At 44.0% G+C, this 17,928-nt stretch overlaps 1 protein-coding gene across 4 annotated transcripts in view; it reads left to right on the top strand.

The window, feature by feature from the left end:
- WDR25 (WD repeat domain 25) overlaps positions 1–17,928 on the top strand; it is a 155,810-nt gene that overhangs the window by 78,158 nt on the left and 59,724 nt on the right. For all 4 annotated transcript variants that reach the window (XM_017892290.1, XM_017892289.1, XM_017892292.1 and 1 more), the window contains exon 3: positions 17,066–17,213. In XM_017892290.1, coding sequence (XP_017747779.1) covers positions 17,066–17,213 — 148 coding nt within the window. The remainder of the gene's footprint in view (positions 1–17,065; positions 17,214–17,928) is intronic.

Raw genomic sequence — 17,928 nt, 5'->3', positions numbered from 1 at the left:
CATTTCATTCCATTCATTCATCCATCCATCTATCCATCATCCATTCATAACCCATCCCTCCATGTCATTCATTCATTCATCCATTCCATTCCATTCCATTCCATTCCATTCCATTCATTCATGTATCCATCCATTCCATCCATCCATCCATCTTTCCCTCCATCTATCCCTCCATCCATCCGTCCATCCATTTATTCCATCAATGCCATCACTCACTCAAGAGACACTGGACTTCTAGTATATACCAGACTCTGTTCAAGACACTGGGGGATATAGAAGCAAATAAAACAGATAATGAAGAGATAGTGTCTTTACCCCATGGAACTTACATTTTAGTGGGAGAAATAAAGAAACAACAAACAAGCAAATAAATAAATATGTTAGGCAGTAACATAATGCTTTGAAGAAAAGTAGAGCCAGCTAAGATGAAGTGGAGTGATGAGAGGAGCAGTGTTTAGATCGTGTGGTTCAGGGAACATCTCTCTGAGTAGAGACTTGAGCAAGCCCAGTGGCTGGGTAGAGAAGAGCACCTGGACAGAGAAGTAGCGGGTGCCCCGGCGCTGAGGGGGAAGGTGCCGGAGTGTGACAGGCCTGGAGGCCGTGCTGCTAGAGTGGAGTCAGGCCAGGTGACACAGGATTTATTCCAGGTGTGATGGGAAGCCACTGGAGAGTTTGTGAGGTGGGGGACTATAACTCGACTCTGATGCAGAGGTCTAGTCTGGCTGCTGTGTGGCAGCAGATTGTAGGGCAAGAGTGGAAGCTGAGATACCAGTTTTTTGTTTTTTTCTTTGTGTTTTTTTTTGAGATGGAGTCTCTGTCTGTTGCCCAGGCTGGAGTGCAGTGGCGCAATTTCAGCTCACTGCAAGCTCTGCCTCCTGGGTTCACGCCATTCTCCTGCCTCAGCCTCCTGAGTAGCTGGGACTACAGGCACCCGCCACCATGCCTGGCTAATTAGTTTTTTATTTTTTTCAAAAACGTTTTTACTGTGGTAAAATACACATAAAATGTACCATCTTACATTTTCAGCATACAGTTGAGTGGTATTAGATTCATTCATAGTGTATCTATGTGTGGCCATCACTACCATCCTCTCCATAACACTTTCATCCTGTGAAACTTCAGACATCGGTTTTGAGGCTGTTGCAGTGGTGCTGAGGAGAGAGGACGGTGCTCAGAGGATGGAGCCACAGAAGCGCAGAGAAGTGGCTGGGTTGACAGAGCTGATGAGTGATGGGGAAGGGCGTAAAAGAGGACCTCGGCACTTTAGACAATCAAACTAGGAGACAGGGATTCAGTGGGGAACTCACCATGAGACAACCTAAAGGCTGGCAGTAGGAAGAGGGGTTAGTCTGGCTTTGAGTTGTATTTCTCCGGAGCACAGGATTAGGGCAGTGGGTTGGACCTTGAGGGGTATTGCAGGTGGGAGGTAGAAGAGCGTTAGTGGTGCTGGAGCCTGCAGACTCTCGAGCCAGAGTGCCTTGGTCCAAGTGCCTGCCCCACCTCTCACAGTATGGCCTGGGACAGGCAACCTCTCAATGCTTCAGTTTCCTCATCTGTAAAACAGACCTAATTTTATACTTCATAGGGCTGTGGTGAGGATTGAGTTAATTCAGTTAACTCGGTTCACTCAACTAACTCAATTGTAAAGTGCTGAAAAGCATGTGTGGCATGTAGTAACATGCTCAATACATGATGATTGTTACCTGGAGGCGGTCCTAGAATAATGCCCTGGATTAGGATGCTTTCAAATGTCCTGGATATGAAGTCCCAGATTATGATGCTTTCAGAAGTTGCACTGGCTCTTTCTGAGACCATTGTACTCCCACCATTGGACAGGCTCTGCACCTGCTGGGGGGCCGGGCAGGCTGTGGAGGGATCTTCCCACTCTGCGAGGCAGGTGTAGCTGATGGCCCCCAGAAACCCCTGCCTCCAGCTCTCCACACTCTCTTCAGTTCCCTCTGTGATATGTCTTGCTCTTAATCCTTTTTGCTTTAAGAAAACTCTTCTTTGCCCTTTTACATCTTCTGTTGACATTTAAAATTCTTTCCCTTTGTTCTGACCTTATTGAATAGAGAGAATAATTTCTTGGAATTCTCTGTATAATGAATGTTCATGTACTTACAGATTCTGATCGAGTTTCTCCTCAACCTTTACTTTGAGAGACCTTGCATCATTTGGTATAGAAAACACTTTAGGAAGCACTTAGGAAGATGGTGTAAAATGAAAATGCTGCTTTTGTTCTTGCTATTTCTGCAAATTGGAGCCCCTTGTAACCCAGATATCAACTTGGGTACCCTGCCCTTGGAGATGCAAATGAAATTGGCTCAAACTCCCATACCGTGTATCCTAGAAACCCTGAAGTGTTCCCAGGTTCTCTGCAAATTTTTGTGAAGCTGGTGGTGGTGGTGGTCAGTGGCTCACCCACAGAGCAAATACCCTGATCGCCTCACTCTCCTAAACATTCCTACCGGAAGGCTGGGTGTGGGGAAGATTTTGACTGAAGTAATGGGGTAATGGAGTACGTGTATGGCAGGTGTGAGGGTGGAGATGAGGAGGTGGGGTGAAGTATTACTTTTTAATTACTGCAAAACAGATGCTTAAAATCGAAAATTAGGTTTGGCTTCCAGTAATGAAGCAGTAGTTCCAGCAGACTAACCCTCCCACAGCTAACAACTATAAACTGTACAACGGCAACAACAACAAAACTACCTGAAGGTATTCAAGAGCAAAAAAAAAGCAGGCAGAGACTGGACAGAAGTCTACCCTCCGAAGAAGGAAATGATACTGGATGAGTTTCTGACTTTTATGTTTTTGTCTGTCTGTTTTGTCTAAGCATAGGCTCCAGTCTGTGCCAGACAGGCTGCTAAAAATTTGTATAGAAAACCTGTAGTGTTACTGGCTTGAAGAGCCAGAGGACAGAGTTTGGGGTAACCACAGAAGCTGGAAAGTGTCTCTAAACTCTATGCAAATCTCTGAATGCAGACTCTAAGCAGCTCAACTAAGGCAAAGAGAACGGAATAGAAATTTTTGCTGCTGCACACTGCAGGGGAAACAGAGTTTGAAATTTGAGTAGAGCCAGGTTAGCTGCCTGTTTTTTTTTTTAAATCAATATTCTTCAGAGGAGCATAAAAAAATTTAGAGGTAACACACATTTTGTAATGTTCAGTATTCCATCCAAAATACCTAGATAAAGCAAGAAACAGGAAAAGGGGGCCTATATTCAAGAGAAAGGCCATCAAAGGAGCTTATCGCCAAGATGATCCCAATGTTGAAATTAGCAGACAAGTATTTTAAAACAGGTATTATAGATGTGCTGAAGGGCACAAAGGAAAATATCTTCACAACAAGTAAAACAATGGGGAATCTCAGAGAGAAACAGAAGCTACAAGAAAAACAAGTGTTAAATTCTAGAACTGACAAATACAGTATCTGAAATTAATAATTCACCATTCAGATTCCATAACAGAGAGAGCTGACGAAGCCAGTGAACTTAGAGATAGATAAATAAAAAGTATTCAACCTTAAAACAGAGAAAAATGATGGAGGAGAAGAAGGACAGATACTCAGAGAACTGTGGACAATATCAGAAAATCTATTATGTAAATAATTGAGTTCCAGAGGAGAAGAGGGAGAGAATGGGAAAGAAAAATATTTTGAACAAATAATATCAGGAAATGCCCCAAATTTGGCGAGTTTCTTTTTTAGAAGAAAAACAATTCCAACCATGCAAATTGCAAACAGGAAAAACACAAAGAAAACCACACCTAGGCATATGGTAGTCAGACCAAAGATGAAGAGAAAATCTTGAAAGCAGTCAGAGAAAAAAGAATGTCACGTGGAGGAGAATAATCACGTGAAAAACTACTCACCTCTCACCAGAAATAATGGAGTCCAGAGACAATGGAATGGGATCTTTAAAGATAGAAAACTAAAAATGGTATCTTTAAAGTTCATACATACAGTGAATGAGATCAGTTTGTAGATCACTGCTGGCCTTCTTGTTATCTGTGACACAATGGCTCACCCATAAAACAAATACTTGGATCTCCTCACTCTCCTAAATATTCCTATCAGGAGGCTGGGTGCGGGGAAGATTTGACTGAAATGGAGTAATGGAGTATGTGTATGGCAGGTGTGAGGTGGAGTTGAGGAGGTGGGGTATCTTTGATGGCACCTTTAAAGATAGAAAACTACGAACATGTCAACTCATGATTCTGTATCCTTCAAGAATGAATGTGAAGCCAGGCATGGTAGTGCATGCCTGTATTCCCAGCTACTTGCGAGGGTGAGGCAGGAGGATCACTTGAAGCCAGGAGTTCAAGACCAGTGAGACCTTGTCTCAAAAAGTTAGGTAGGCATGGTGATGTGCACCTGTAGTCCCAGCCACTCGGCAGGCTGAGATGGGAGGATTGCTTGAGCCCAGGAGTTCAAGGCTGCAGTGAGCTGTGATTGTGCCACCCAGGCTGGAGCACTCAGCCTCCTGAATTTACTGTGTCTAGTATCCAAATAGAGATTACAAAACATGCAAAGAAGTGAAAAAATATGAACCATGATGAGAAGAAAAATCAGTCAATAGATACAGACCCAGAAATGGCACAGATGATACAATTAGTAGACAAGAACTATTCAACCAACTATTATAAACATATTACATATATGCAAAAAGGTAGGGACTAGCATGAGCTTATTAAGAAGAGACATGGGCAATACAAAAAAGATCCAAATTGGACTTCTAGAGATGAAACAAAGTCTTCAGTGAAAAACACAGTACATGGAATTAACAGCAGATCAGAAACTATAAAAGAGGTTAGCAAACTTGAAGACATAGAAGCTATCCAAAATGAAATACAGGGAGCAAAAAGCTTGGGGGAAAAAAGAACAGATCATCAGTGAGCTGTGGGACAACTTCAGGTTCACCCAATATATGTGAAAGTGGAGTCCTCAAAGAAGGGGGGAACAGAAGAAATGTTTAAAGAAATAATGGCTGAAAGTTTTCTAAATTTGATGAAAATCATAAATCCATAGATTCAAGAATCTCAATGAAACCCTGGCACAGGAAACATGAAGAAAAAAGTTCACCAAAGTATATCATAATGAAGTTTTTTTTTTCTTTTCTTTTCTTTTTGTTTTTTGAGACAGAGTCACACTCTGTCACCCAAGCTGGAATGCAGTGGTGTGAACTCGGGTCACTGCAGCCTCCGCCTCCCAGGTTCAAGCGAATCTTCTGCCGAAGCCCCCAAGGAGCTGGGATTACAGGCGCCTGTCACCATGCCCAGCTAATTTTTGTATTTTTAGTAGAGACGGGGTTTCACCATATAGGCCAGGCTGGTCTCGAACCCCTGACCTCAAGTGATGCACCCACCTCGGCCTCCCAAAGTGCTGGGATTATAAGTGTGAGCCACCGCACTTGGCCTGAAATTTCTTATAACTACTGTTAAAGGGGAAAAAAAAAAAAAAACTTAAAAGTAACCAGAGAGGGGAACAAGGCACATTACTACAGAGGAGCAAAGATAAGAGTGACCCAAACTTCTCATTGGAAATACTGCCAGAAGACAGTGGAACACCATTTGAAAGCACTGAAAGGAAAAGCCAAAACCAAAACCACTATCAACCCCAAATTTAATATCCAGTGAAATACCTTTTAAAAAAGAAAGGCAGATTACTTTTTCAGGCATTTTAAAACTGAAGTGATTTGCCATCAGCAAACTTGCACTATAAGAAATGTTAATAAAGGGAGTCCTTGACACGGAAGGAAAATGATGCCAGAGAGAAATCAACATTTGCAGAGAGGAATAATGAGCACTAGAAATGGTAAATGTGTGGGAAAATGTAAGATGTTTTTTGTTCTTATTTAAAAATCACTTTTCAATGATGATTGACTGTTTAGAGTAAAAACATAATAATGTGTTGTGCCGTTTATAACATATGTAGATGTAAAATACACAGTAACAATAGCACAAAGGCTAGGATGGAGGAGATTGTGTATATTATTGTTATAGTTCTTATATTATAGGAAAAGCGATAATATTACTTGCAAGTAGTCTGTGATAAGCTAAGGATGTACTCTGTAAACCTTCAAGCAACTAGTAATAAAACAAAACGAAGATTTATGGTTATAAGTCTAACAATGGGAGATAAAATAACAAGATATTCAATGCAAAAGAAGGCAAAAAAATTACGAAAGAGGGAACAAAGAACAGATGGAATAAAAACAAATAGCAAGATTTAAACCCAAACCATATCAGTTATGGATGAAATGGTCTACCCACCCCATTTGAAAGACAAAGATTGTTAAGTTGGATAAAAAGTCAAGACTCAGTGCCTATAAGAAACCCACTTTAAATATAAAGACACAAAAAGATTAAATGTAAAGGGATAGAAAAAGATATATCATACTAATAGTAATAAAAGAAAGCTGGAGTTAACATAGACAAAGCAGATTTCAGAGCAAAGAATAGTACCAGGATAAAGAGACTCATAACAACAAGGAGGTCAGTTCATCAAAGGACATAACATTAGGTGTGTAATGTCAGCTGCATAAACATTAGGTGCATAAATATTTACATAAATAATAAGAGAGCTCTAAAATACATGAAGCAATACTGACAGAAGCTGAATGAAGAAATAGTGAAATCCACAATTATAGTTGGAGATTTCAACACCCCACTCTCAATAATCAATAGATCAAGTAGACAGAAAATCAGTTAAGACTTACAAGACTTGAACAACACTGTCACTCAGCTTGGCTTAATTGACGTTTATGGAACATTCCATGTAACAACAGCAGAATATACGTTCTTTTCAATTGCCCATGGAATGTCCACCAAGAGAGACCATATAAAACAAGTCTCAGTATATCTAAAAAGATTGGAATCATTCAAAGTATATCCTCTGACTACTATGGTATTTAATTAAAAATCAGTAACAAAAATATCTGAACAATTTCTAAATATTTGGAGACTAACACACTTCTAAATAGCCCATGGGTCAATGAAGAAACAGAGTTGTTAGAAAGTATTTGGAATGGAATGCAAATGAAAACACAATATAAAAAATTTGCGCAACATTACTAGAAGAGTGCTCAGATAGTAATTTATAGCATTAAATGTCTATATTAGTTGGGAAGAAATTTTCAAATCTGTGATCTCAGCTTCTACGTTAAGACACCAGAAAAGGAAAGCAAATTCAACCCAAATAAGCAAATAAAATAAGAGCAGAAATAACTGAAATGGTAAATAGAAAATAGTAGAGGAAAATCAGTGAAACAAAAAGTTGGTTCTTTGAGACCAATGAAAGGTATATTTAGCTTGACTCATGGGAAATAACAGAGAAAAATTACAAATTACTAATATTAGGAACGAGAGAAGTGACCTAATTATAGATACTACAGACATTTAAAAGACACTAAGGTAATGTTATGATCACCTTTATGCCAATGCCTTTATGCCAATGAATTCTACAACTTAGATGATATGGAAAAATTCCTTGAAAGACCCAAACAATAAAAGCTCATTGAAGAATAAATAGATAACCCCCAAAGCCTCATATTTATTTAAAAAATTGAATTCATGATTAAAACCTTCCCACAAAGAAAATTCCAGTTGAAAACTTGCTAGTGAACTCTACCACTTAAAGAAGAATTATACCAATTTGTTATGGGATGAATTGTACCTACCCCCAACTCCAAATTTATATTTTGAAATCTTAACCCGCAGTGCCTCAAAATGTAGCTTTATTTGGAGATGGGGTCATGACCGAGGTAATCAAGTCAAAATGAGATCATTAGGGTGCGTGCTATCCAATTCTCTCTCTATGAATATCTATCTGTGAATCTCCCCTTTCTATAAGGGAGAACGCTATGTGAATACAGAGACAGCCATCTACAACTCAAGGAGAGAGGTCTGGAACAGATCCTTCCTTCAGAGCTCTTGGAAGGCACCAACCCTGCCAACAGCTTGATTTCAGACTTCTAGCTTCTGGAACTGTGAGACAACAAGATTCTGTTGTTTAAGCCACTCAGTTTATGGTACTGTAGTTATGGCAGCCCTGGGAAACGGATACACACACACACACACACACACACACACACACACACACACTCTTCCAGAATAGCAAAGAAGGGAGACACTTCCCAACTCATTCTGTGAGGTCATTATTACCCTGGTATCAAACCAAGAAAAGGACATCATAAGAGAAGGAAGCAAGAGACCAATATCTCTCATGAACATAGATACAAAATTTTTAAATAAAATTTTAGCAAATCAATCCAACTATGTATATGCATATCATGACCAAGTAGTATTTGTTCTGGGAATGTAAGCTTGCCTTAACATTTGAAAATCAATGTAACTCAGCATTAATGATTGAACTATAATATTAATGATTAATTATGAAAGAAAAACCATATGAACATCTCAATAGATGCCAAAAGAGCTTTTGACAATACCCAACATTCATTAATGATTAAAAAAACCCAACTTTTAGCAAACTAGAAATAGAAGAGAACTCCTTTGAACTGATAAGGGGTACCAACAAAAACATTAGCTCTAGTGTTGTTTGTAGCAGTGTAAGACTGACTGCTTTCCCAGTGAGATCATGAATAGGCAAGGGTGTCACTCTCCCCATAGTTATTTAGCATTCTGCTGGAGATTGCCAGTGTGATAAGACAAGATAAGAAAAGGATCCAGATTGGAAAGGAGGAAGTAAAACTGCCTTTGTGTGCAGATAACATGATTATCTATATACACTTCCAGGCTGCACACAGAGGCTCAGGCTGTAATCCAGCCTTTGGGAAGCTGTGGCAGGAGGATCATTTGAGGCCAGGAGTTTGAGACCAGCTTGGGCAACGTAGTGAGACCCCATCTCTACAAAATAAAATAAAACAATTAGCCAGGTGACGTGTGTCTGCAGTCCCAGATCCTCGGAAGGCTGAGGTGGGAGGATTGCTTGAGCCCAGGAGTTCAAAGTTTTACAGTGAGCTATGATCGTACCACTTCACTCCACCCTGGGTAACAGAGCGAGACCCTGACTTGGAAAGAAAAGAAAAGAAAATTGCACTGTATCTATTTTAAAAAGCTTCTAGTACGAAAAAGTGAGTTTAGGAAGGTGGCAGAATCCAAGGTCAATATACAAAATTAATTGCATTTCTACATACGAGAAATGAACAATCTGAAAATAAAAGTTAATACCATTTATGATAGTGTCACACTATGAAATAATTAGAGATAAATTTGACAAAAGACATTCAAGATTCTTTCACTTAAAAAACCACAAACTGTTGCTTAGGGAAATTAAAGAAGACCTAAATAAATGGAGAGAGACATCTGTTCATGGATGGGAGACTCAATATTATTAAGGTGTTTTCCCAAATGTTTTAGAATCAATGCAATTCCAGCTTTAGAACACAAACATCATGGAGGATTCTCAAAGATTTGGCAAATGGACTGATCCCATCCATTTGGTAAAGGGTTAGGCACTGGTTGCACAGGCTTGTGCTGAGCTGTGTGAGTTTGAGAATGGTCTCTAAAATTATTTTCTGGGGCAACAGGGACTGTCAAGAGGTGGGATGAGGCCAGGAGCCAGGCCTGACTAGGAGGGTCTCTGAGATAAGAGTGAGTAGGATAGGGCCACATGGGAGGCAAAGGTTCACCAGAATTTTGACGGCTAGGTGATGGGGTTATGGATGACTCTTATTTTTGTTGTATTTTTATTTTTTTTTTGGGCAGAGCACACATATTTCCAATGAAATCAGAGAAACAACAATCCTGTAGCTGTTTCCTATGGGATTTTGTTTTTGCACTTCTGTATAGTTTGAATAATTTACAAGAAGACTGTATTTTTTATAACCAAAAACAAAAGGCAGGCAGGCAGGAAGGACATGACCTGTGGCTAGATCAGTACTTATTCAATCTTTGGAGACTGTGAGGAACTTCTGGTGGGGCCATGTCTTGGTAACAAGGACACAGAAACCGTGGTAAATACAGCAACGACAAGTGACTGCACCATATTTTACTTGTCATGTTCTTTTCAAATCTGTTACTTTTGTCGGACACAAAGAATGTCTCTAGTTAATACATGAAATCATCTTGGAACATTTGACAGAAGATTTAACTCCTTAATTCTATGAAGGCAGTTTGGGATCTCTAATTACTTAATTGAAAAAAGGCCCGCACTTCAGTCTGCTTCAATGTTGGGGAATTAATCTTTAAAACCTGACAGTGAACATTAAATTCAATTAAGGAGACCGATTGGCAAAGATTCTTCCCTCCTTCACCCTGGGTAGCTTTGAGAGGTAGCTGACTGGTCTGCATTGATTCAGATGCTATCGTTGTCTGTGCATCTACTAGGAGAGCCAAGTGAGCATTTTTCACTTCAGGGGAAACTTGTCAGATGATTTACAGATTGATGGATCTTCCTTACATGTTTCCGTGGCTGATTCGGGAGTTCCCCTGGACAAGAATTCAAACATTCTGGTTTGCTGCTTTTGGCCTTGGATGTCATAGAGTTCAAGTTTTTTGTAATTTCTTCTTTCTTGCATGACTACCATGTTCTTCCTCCCCGCTCCCTCCTCTCCTCCTCTCCATCCTCTCCTCCTCTCCCTTCTCTTCTCCTCTGCCCGCTGCTCCTTCCTTTTTCCCTTCTCTTCTCCTCTCCCCCTTCCTCTCCCCCCTGCTCCTTCCTTTTCCCTTCTCCTCTCCCTCTTCCTCTCCCCCCTGCTCCTTCCTTTTTCCCTTCTCTTCTCCTCTCCCTCTTCCTCTCCCCCCTGCTCTTTCCTTTTTCCCTTCTCTTCTCCTCTCCCTCTTCCTCTCCCCCCTGCTCCTTCCTTCCTTTTTCCCTTCTCTTCTCCTCCCTCTCCATTTCCCATCCTGTGTTTTTTTCTCTCCTCTCCCCACTTCCTCCATCACTTCTTCTCTCCCTTCCTTTTTTCTTCTTCTCCGCCTCCTCTTCCTCTTGTTAATTTAACCCTTTATTTTAAATATGAAGTGTTTTAAACATACTCAAAAGTATAGAAGGTAACAGATACCCATACACCTGCCACTGGGATTGTCAAATCCCCAGGTGTCTGTTCTCAGTGGACCCACCCGTCAGCATTTGACATGGTGACCAGTCTCTTTGTCAAAACACTCTCTTCTCTAGCCTTCCAGGACTCTCCTCTTCCGTTCTTTTTTTTCTTCCACTTCACTGGCCTCTTCTTAGACTCCTTTCTGGTTTCTCCTTCTCCTCCCCGGCTCCCAACCTGTGAACTTTGGAGTCCTGGGGTTGAAATGTGGGACTCCTCTCTGTCCTGTCTGCATTTGCTCCCTGGGAGAGCTCATCCTGCTCATGGCTGCAGCACCATTTCCACAATGGCATCCACAGCTCAGCCTCTGCCCTGGACCTCTCTTTTGAACATCACACTGGTATGGGATGAGTCTTTATACTGTCTGCTCTCTGTCATTCAAAACTGAGCTCCAGGTCCTCCTTCCCTCAAACTTACCCTTTCTGCAGGCTGACCCATCCCTGCAACTCCACCCCTTTCAGTGCTCGGTCCAGGAACTTTGAATATGTCCTGGGCTTTTCCCTTGTCCTCATATCCTACCTCCAGTCCAGGGAAATCCTGTTGGTTCTACCCTCAAAGGCAGGCAACTTCTCTATTGCCTCCCACTGGTCCAAACCATTTCCTCTCTCTCTGGATTCTTCCTGAAGCCTCCTGATCGTCTTCCTTCATTTCCCTTGCCCTTCATTCTCCTCCCTGCATGGCAGCTGGAGTGGTCCTATTGGAGTGGAACCAGCCTGCATTCCCTTCCATTCCACCTGCAGAACCCTGGGATGCACCAATGGCTTGTGGTTTTCCGACTTCGTCCCTTTCTTACCACCTCCCTGCCAATCCTGAGCCTTGTTCACTTCTCTAGCTGCAGTAGTCCTTCTTGCTGTTGCTTGGCCATGCCAGGCATACTCCTGTCCCTGCCTGGAAGCTTCTTCCCTCAATTTCTGCATAGCTGGCTTTCTCACCCCTTCAGGACTTCCTCCAAAGTCACCTCTTCAGAGAGGTCCTCTCTGGCCACCATTTCAGCCCCTTTCCTTAGCCTTATAGAGCCCTTTCCTGATTACTTTTTAATACATCAGTCTTCACCACTGCCGTAAGGACTATGGATTTTTATTTGTTTAGTGTCTGTCTCCGTCACTAGAATATAAACTCTGAAGGCAGAGATTTTTGTCTTATTTGTTTACTGTTGCACAATGCCTGGCTAATAGCAGGTCCTCAGGAAATCTTTGTTGAATGAATGAATAAATGAATGAGTTTCAGAGGAAACATTTGGGCATGTTTTCTTCAGAGCATTTCCATCTCTCCCTCTGCTCATCTCCCACACCCCATCTCATCACCCCAGTGCATTTCATCTCTCCTACCGCATCTCATCTCATCTTCCCCTCCGCATCTCCTCTCCCCTCCCCATCTCGTCTCCTCTCCCCTCCCCATCACATCTCCCCTACCCCATCTCATCTCCCCTCCCCACCTCATCTCCCCTCCCCATCTCATCTCCCCTCCCCATCCCATCTCCCCTCCCTATCTCATCTTCCCTACCCCATCTCATCTCCCCTCCCTATCTCATCTTCCCTACCCCATCTCATCTCCCCTCCCCTCCCCATCTCATCTCCCCTACCCTGTCTGCTCTCCACTACCCCATCTCATCTCTCTCCTCATCTCATCTCCCCTTCTTGTCTCATCTCCCATAACCCATCTATTCTCCCCTACCCCATCTCATCTCCCTCCTTATCTCAACTACCCTCCCCATCTCCCCTTCCCTACCCCTCTCACCTCCTGCTCCCCATCTCATCTCTCCTCCCCATCTCATCTCCTTCCTCATCTCATCTCCCTCTTCATCTCATCTTCCCTCCCCATCTCATCTCCTGTCCCCCTGTCACCTCCCCTACCCCATCTCCCGTCCCCTCCTCATCTCATCTCTCCTACCCCATCTCACCTCCCCTCCCCATCTCACCTCCCCCACCCCATCTCATTTCCCCCTCCCCATCTCATCTCTGCTACCCCATCTCATCTCCCTTCTCATCTCATCTCCCCTCCCCATCTCATCTCCTGTCCCCATCTCACCTCCCCTACACCATCTATTCTCTGCTACACCATCTTCTCTCCCCTATCCCATCTCATCTCTCCTGCCTCATCTCACCTCCTGTACCCCATCTCGCCTCCCCTCCCCATCTCCTCTACCCCATTTCATCTCCCTTACCCCATCTCATCACCTCTCACCATCTCATCTCCCCCTACCCCATCTCACCTCCTCTACCCCATCTCACCTCTTCTACCTTATCTCCCTTATACCATCTTACCTCCCCTCCCCATCTCATCTCCCCTACCCCATCTCACTTCCCCTATCCAATCTACTCCCCCTACCCCATCTCACCTCCCCTACCCCATCAACTCTCCCCTACTCTATCTCACCTCCCCTACCCTATCTACTCTCCCCTACCCCATCACACCTTCCTTATCCCATCTCACCTCCCCTACCCCATCTCATCTCCCCTACCTCATCTCCCCTCCCCTCCCCGTCTCATCCCCCCTACCCCATCTCATCTCCCCTACCCCATCACACCTTCCTTACCACATCTCACCTCCCCTACCCCATCTACTCTCTCCTACCCCATTTCATCTCCCCTACCCCATCATACCTCCCTTACCCCATCATACCTCTCTTACGCCATCTCACCTCCCCTACCCCATCTCCCCTCCCCATCTCATCCTCTCACCCATCTCATCTCCCCTACCTCATCTCCCCTCCCCTCCCCTCCCTATCTCATCCTCCCCTACCCCATCTCATGTCCCCTACTCCATCTCATCTCATCTCATCTCATCTCATCTCATCTTATCTCTTTTACCCCATCTGCTCTCCCCTACCCCATCTGCTCTCCCCTATCCCATCTACTCTTTCCTACCTCATCTACTCTCCCCTATCCCATCTCATCTCCTTTACCCCATTTCATCTCCTCTACCCCATCTCATATCCCCTACTCCATCTCCTCTCCCCTACCCCATCTCATCTCCCCTGCCTTATCTGCTCTCCCCTACATGCTCCACCCTCTCTTTGGAAGAGCTGCTGCTTAGTGTTCATAGCTTTTTCCTCTAGCCTTACCCCTCTCCCTCCCTTCCCAGGAGTGATGACCCTCCTCATGCATGTTTTTATAGCCTGGCTACAAATTCACAAATAAATGAGATCTGTTTTTTTTTTCTTTTTTTTTTGTACATGTATTTTTAAAAACTGTGGCAGCATACACAGCATTAAATTGATCATCTTCACCGTTATTGAGCATACAGGTCAGTGGCATTAAGCACATTCACAGTGTTGTACAGCCTGCACCCCATCTGTCAGCAGAACTCTTTATCTTGGAAAACCGAAATTCTGTCCCCATTAAACAACTCCCCATTCCCCCTCCCCCAGCCCTGGCCACCACCATTCTACTTTCTATCTATCTCTATGATTTTGACTATTCTGGGTACGTCATATAAGTGCAGTTATATAGTATTTGTCCTTATGTGTCTGGCTGATTTTACTTAGCATAATTTCTTCAAGTTTCATCCATGTTGTAGCAAGTGCCAAGGCTTCTTTCCATTCTAAGGCTGAATACTCTTCCACTGTATGGATAGAACACACATTTACCATTCATTCATCTGTCCGTAGACACTTGGATTGCTCCCCTCTTTTGACTGTTATTAATAATGCTGCTATGAACATGGATGTACAGGATCTTTTTGAGACCCTGGTTTCAGCTTTGTGGGCATTTACCCAGAAGTGGAATGACTGGATCATGTCGTAATTCTACATTTAATTTTTTGAGGAACCGTCATGCTGTTTTTTACAGTGGCTGCACCATCTGACATGCCCACCAGCAGTGGACAAGGGTTCCAGTTTGTCCACATCCTTGTCAATGCTTGTTTTCTGTTTTTTGAAATAGCAGCCACCCTAATGGGTACGAGGTGGTGTTTCATGTAAAAACTTAAATGGCATTGTACTTCATATATGCAGCTTGACTTATGTATTTAATATTAACTTTTTTACTGTTTAACCATGTGAACCCTGTAGATCTAGTTTATTTTACTATTTAAATAAAATTAAACTCATATTCGTACATATTTTTGGAAGGCAGCAGTTCCCTGTGCCCCATCTCCCTCCCATGAATTCTCACTCCACTTTGAAGTCTTCTGGCTGTGTCGTGTTTCTAAAAGTAAATACTGCTGTTTCTTGATTTTTTTCAGTTTGAGACCCCAGCTATTGACCCTTAGTGAGGAAGAAAGAAACCGAGCTCTCTTCACATTTTTTGAAGGCTACTCTTGACCTTTTGTTTTCTTAAGTGTAGACATTTACATAATCCCAGGAAACAAGGTTTCAGAGCTCTGATCCTTTGCATTCTGAGAACATTCAGGACTTGGCAGGTTGAATTTTCTCATTTTTAATGAGAAGGTTACCCCTGGGATCAGGTTTGTAGAAGTGCATGGGTGTGCTTTGTTTGGGTTTTTCTCTTATTAAAGAAAATGAAGCTTGGTTTTCCTAATGGAACAGGTCTGGAATCCACGTTCAGCCATGTGCCAGCCATTATGCCATGTGCTGTGTAGCCATTACCTCCTCAGCCTTTACCACTGCCCTTGGGGTGACGCCCTTCTTATCCCCACTTCAGGGAGAGGGGGACTGAGGCCCAGAGAGGCAAAGCCACTCAGCCAAGGCTGGAGGCCTGCCAGCAGCTGTATCAGGTGGGAGGCACTTAGTTCTGACTCCCACATGCTGGCTGCAAGTGCTCTTCTGCTCGGGTTCAGCCTCTGAGCTACCTGGGTGGTAGGTGAGAGCATTGCCCTCATCCTGCAGTGACAAGAAGGTAGGGGACTAGCACTGCTGAGTACCTCTGTGTGTCAGGCCCTGGGCCTACCCTGACGTATTCCGAACTCTGTGGCTGTTCCCCTGGGCTGCACGGTGTATTTGGCAGCATTTGCTGGGAGAGCTGGTGGAAAGCTAAGCTCAGGGGCTCTCACATGGTGTGGCCCTGGCTCTGGGAACATGCAGTTTTATACTTGATATCTTAGATAATTTTTCAGAAGTCATTGAGTGTAACAGGGTTTTCTCCCATGAACCTCATAACCTCATATCCTCATGGAAGGCCAGGGTGGGAAGGAGAGATAGCACCTTCTCTCCCCCAACAAAAGGACAGCTGCCTCTATGACAGATATTTGTACTTTGACTGGTTGTAAATACGAGTGTGGCAGGTTCCTTTTTGGATCTCAGTCTTATAGCAGAACCATGAAAATAGCCTGGCCTTGGGCAGTGTCCATGGCAGGACAGATGCCAGGGATGCAGGTGAGCCTGATAAGATGCCAGAGATGCAGGTGAGCCTGGGATAAGATGCTGGGGATGCAGGGGAGCCCAGGATAAGATGCCAGGGACGCAGGTGAACCTGGGATAGGGCTGTGAATGCTGAGGGCCCAGGACTCCCTCCCAACCGCAGGGATGAAGCAGGTGGGAAGGGCTGGGTAGGTGACTGGCAGACACAGGAATGCTGTTTTCCTTTTTTCTTTTCTTTTGAGAGAGTCTCACTGTGTTACCCAGGTTGGAGTGCAGTGGTGCAATCATGGTTCACTGCAACCTCTGCCTCCTGGGCTCAAGCAATTCTCCTGTCTCAGCCTCCTGAGTAGTTGGGACTACAGGCATGTGCCACTATGCCCAACTAATTTTTTGTAGAGACAGGGTTTCACCATGTTGCCTGGGCTGGTCTCGAACTCTTGAGCTCAAGCAGTCTGCCCATTTTTGCCTCTCAAAGTGCTGAGACTACAGGTGTGAGCTGCCGTACCCGTCCAGAATGCTGTTTTCTTAACCCCAGAAAAAATTTGGGGAAATGATCCTCCCAACTTACCAATCCCAAGCCTTTACATTTCTGCAATGAAAAGTTTAACATCTAGATATAGATTTGATGGTAAAATAATGGGAATCTAATTCCACCGAGACCTTTTTCTTTCTACAGAGGGGTGGAGCTGAGTCCTGTAGATCAGGCCCTTGTTGTGACACCTGGTGCCGTCTGTGTTTGCCTACAGGTATGGAACGCCGTGGACTCCGGGCACTGCCTGCAGACATACTCCCTGCACACAGAGGCAGTGCGGGCTGCCCGCTGGGCTCCCTGTGGCCGGCGCATCCTCAGCGGTGGCTTTGACTTCGCCCTGCACCTAACAGACCTTGAAACAGGTGCGTTTCTTGTATCACCACCCTGAGGTGAGCTGGTAGCTCTCTCCCTGGGGAAGGTTCTCTGGTGGGCACGCAGCCACAAGCTGTATACGGTTGTGTGGCCGAGGGACAGGGGCCTCAGGGTGGGCTCGTGCTCAGTGAGAGGGCTTCCAGACTGCTTGCCCACTGGAACTGCGACTCCCCACAGCGGGTGGGCCTCTGTCAGCCAACACAGAGGACAGAGCCCCAAGGTTATCTGAGCCCCAAGCCGTGGGGCTGGATAAAGAGGTGGCTTTTTAATCTACTTCTGACATGCAATTTGTGCTGAAATAGATTTAACTTTATCACTGTGTCCTTTGGTTGGAATCAGGTTAGAATTCCTGTCAATTCATTATCGTTGAAAGGCTGTGAGAAATGATTCCAGCTCATAAGGAAAGTCTTCAAACGAGTTCTGCTTTAATGCCCACACTGAAAAGGCACTTGGGTAAGATGGATTCGTGCTGGGTAAATCCTGAGGGGGCTTTTGACAAGCAGGGTGAGAAGGAGAGAGAAGTCAGTGGAAGGAACTTTCCTTACTGAACGCTCCTGTGCAACAGGCACTGTCAATACCCACTGCAGCCACGGCCCCCAGTGGGCCCTGTCCAGGGTTTACAGTGAAGACAGCCAGGGAGTGGCAGAGCTGGGATTCACACCTCTGCCATCTGACTCCCTTCTTCTCTTTCTCCTTTCCCCTCCC

This window comes from Rhinopithecus bieti, unplaced genomic scaffold, assembly GCF_001698545.2.
Source record: "Rhinopithecus bieti isolate Rb0 unplaced genomic scaffold, ASM169854v2 scaffold_20150, whole genome shotgun sequence".
Classification (NCBI taxonomy): domain Eukaryota; kingdom Metazoa; phylum Chordata; class Mammalia; order Primates; family Cercopithecidae; genus Rhinopithecus; species Rhinopithecus bieti.
This window is presented reverse-complemented; position numbering and strand designations above follow the sequence as displayed.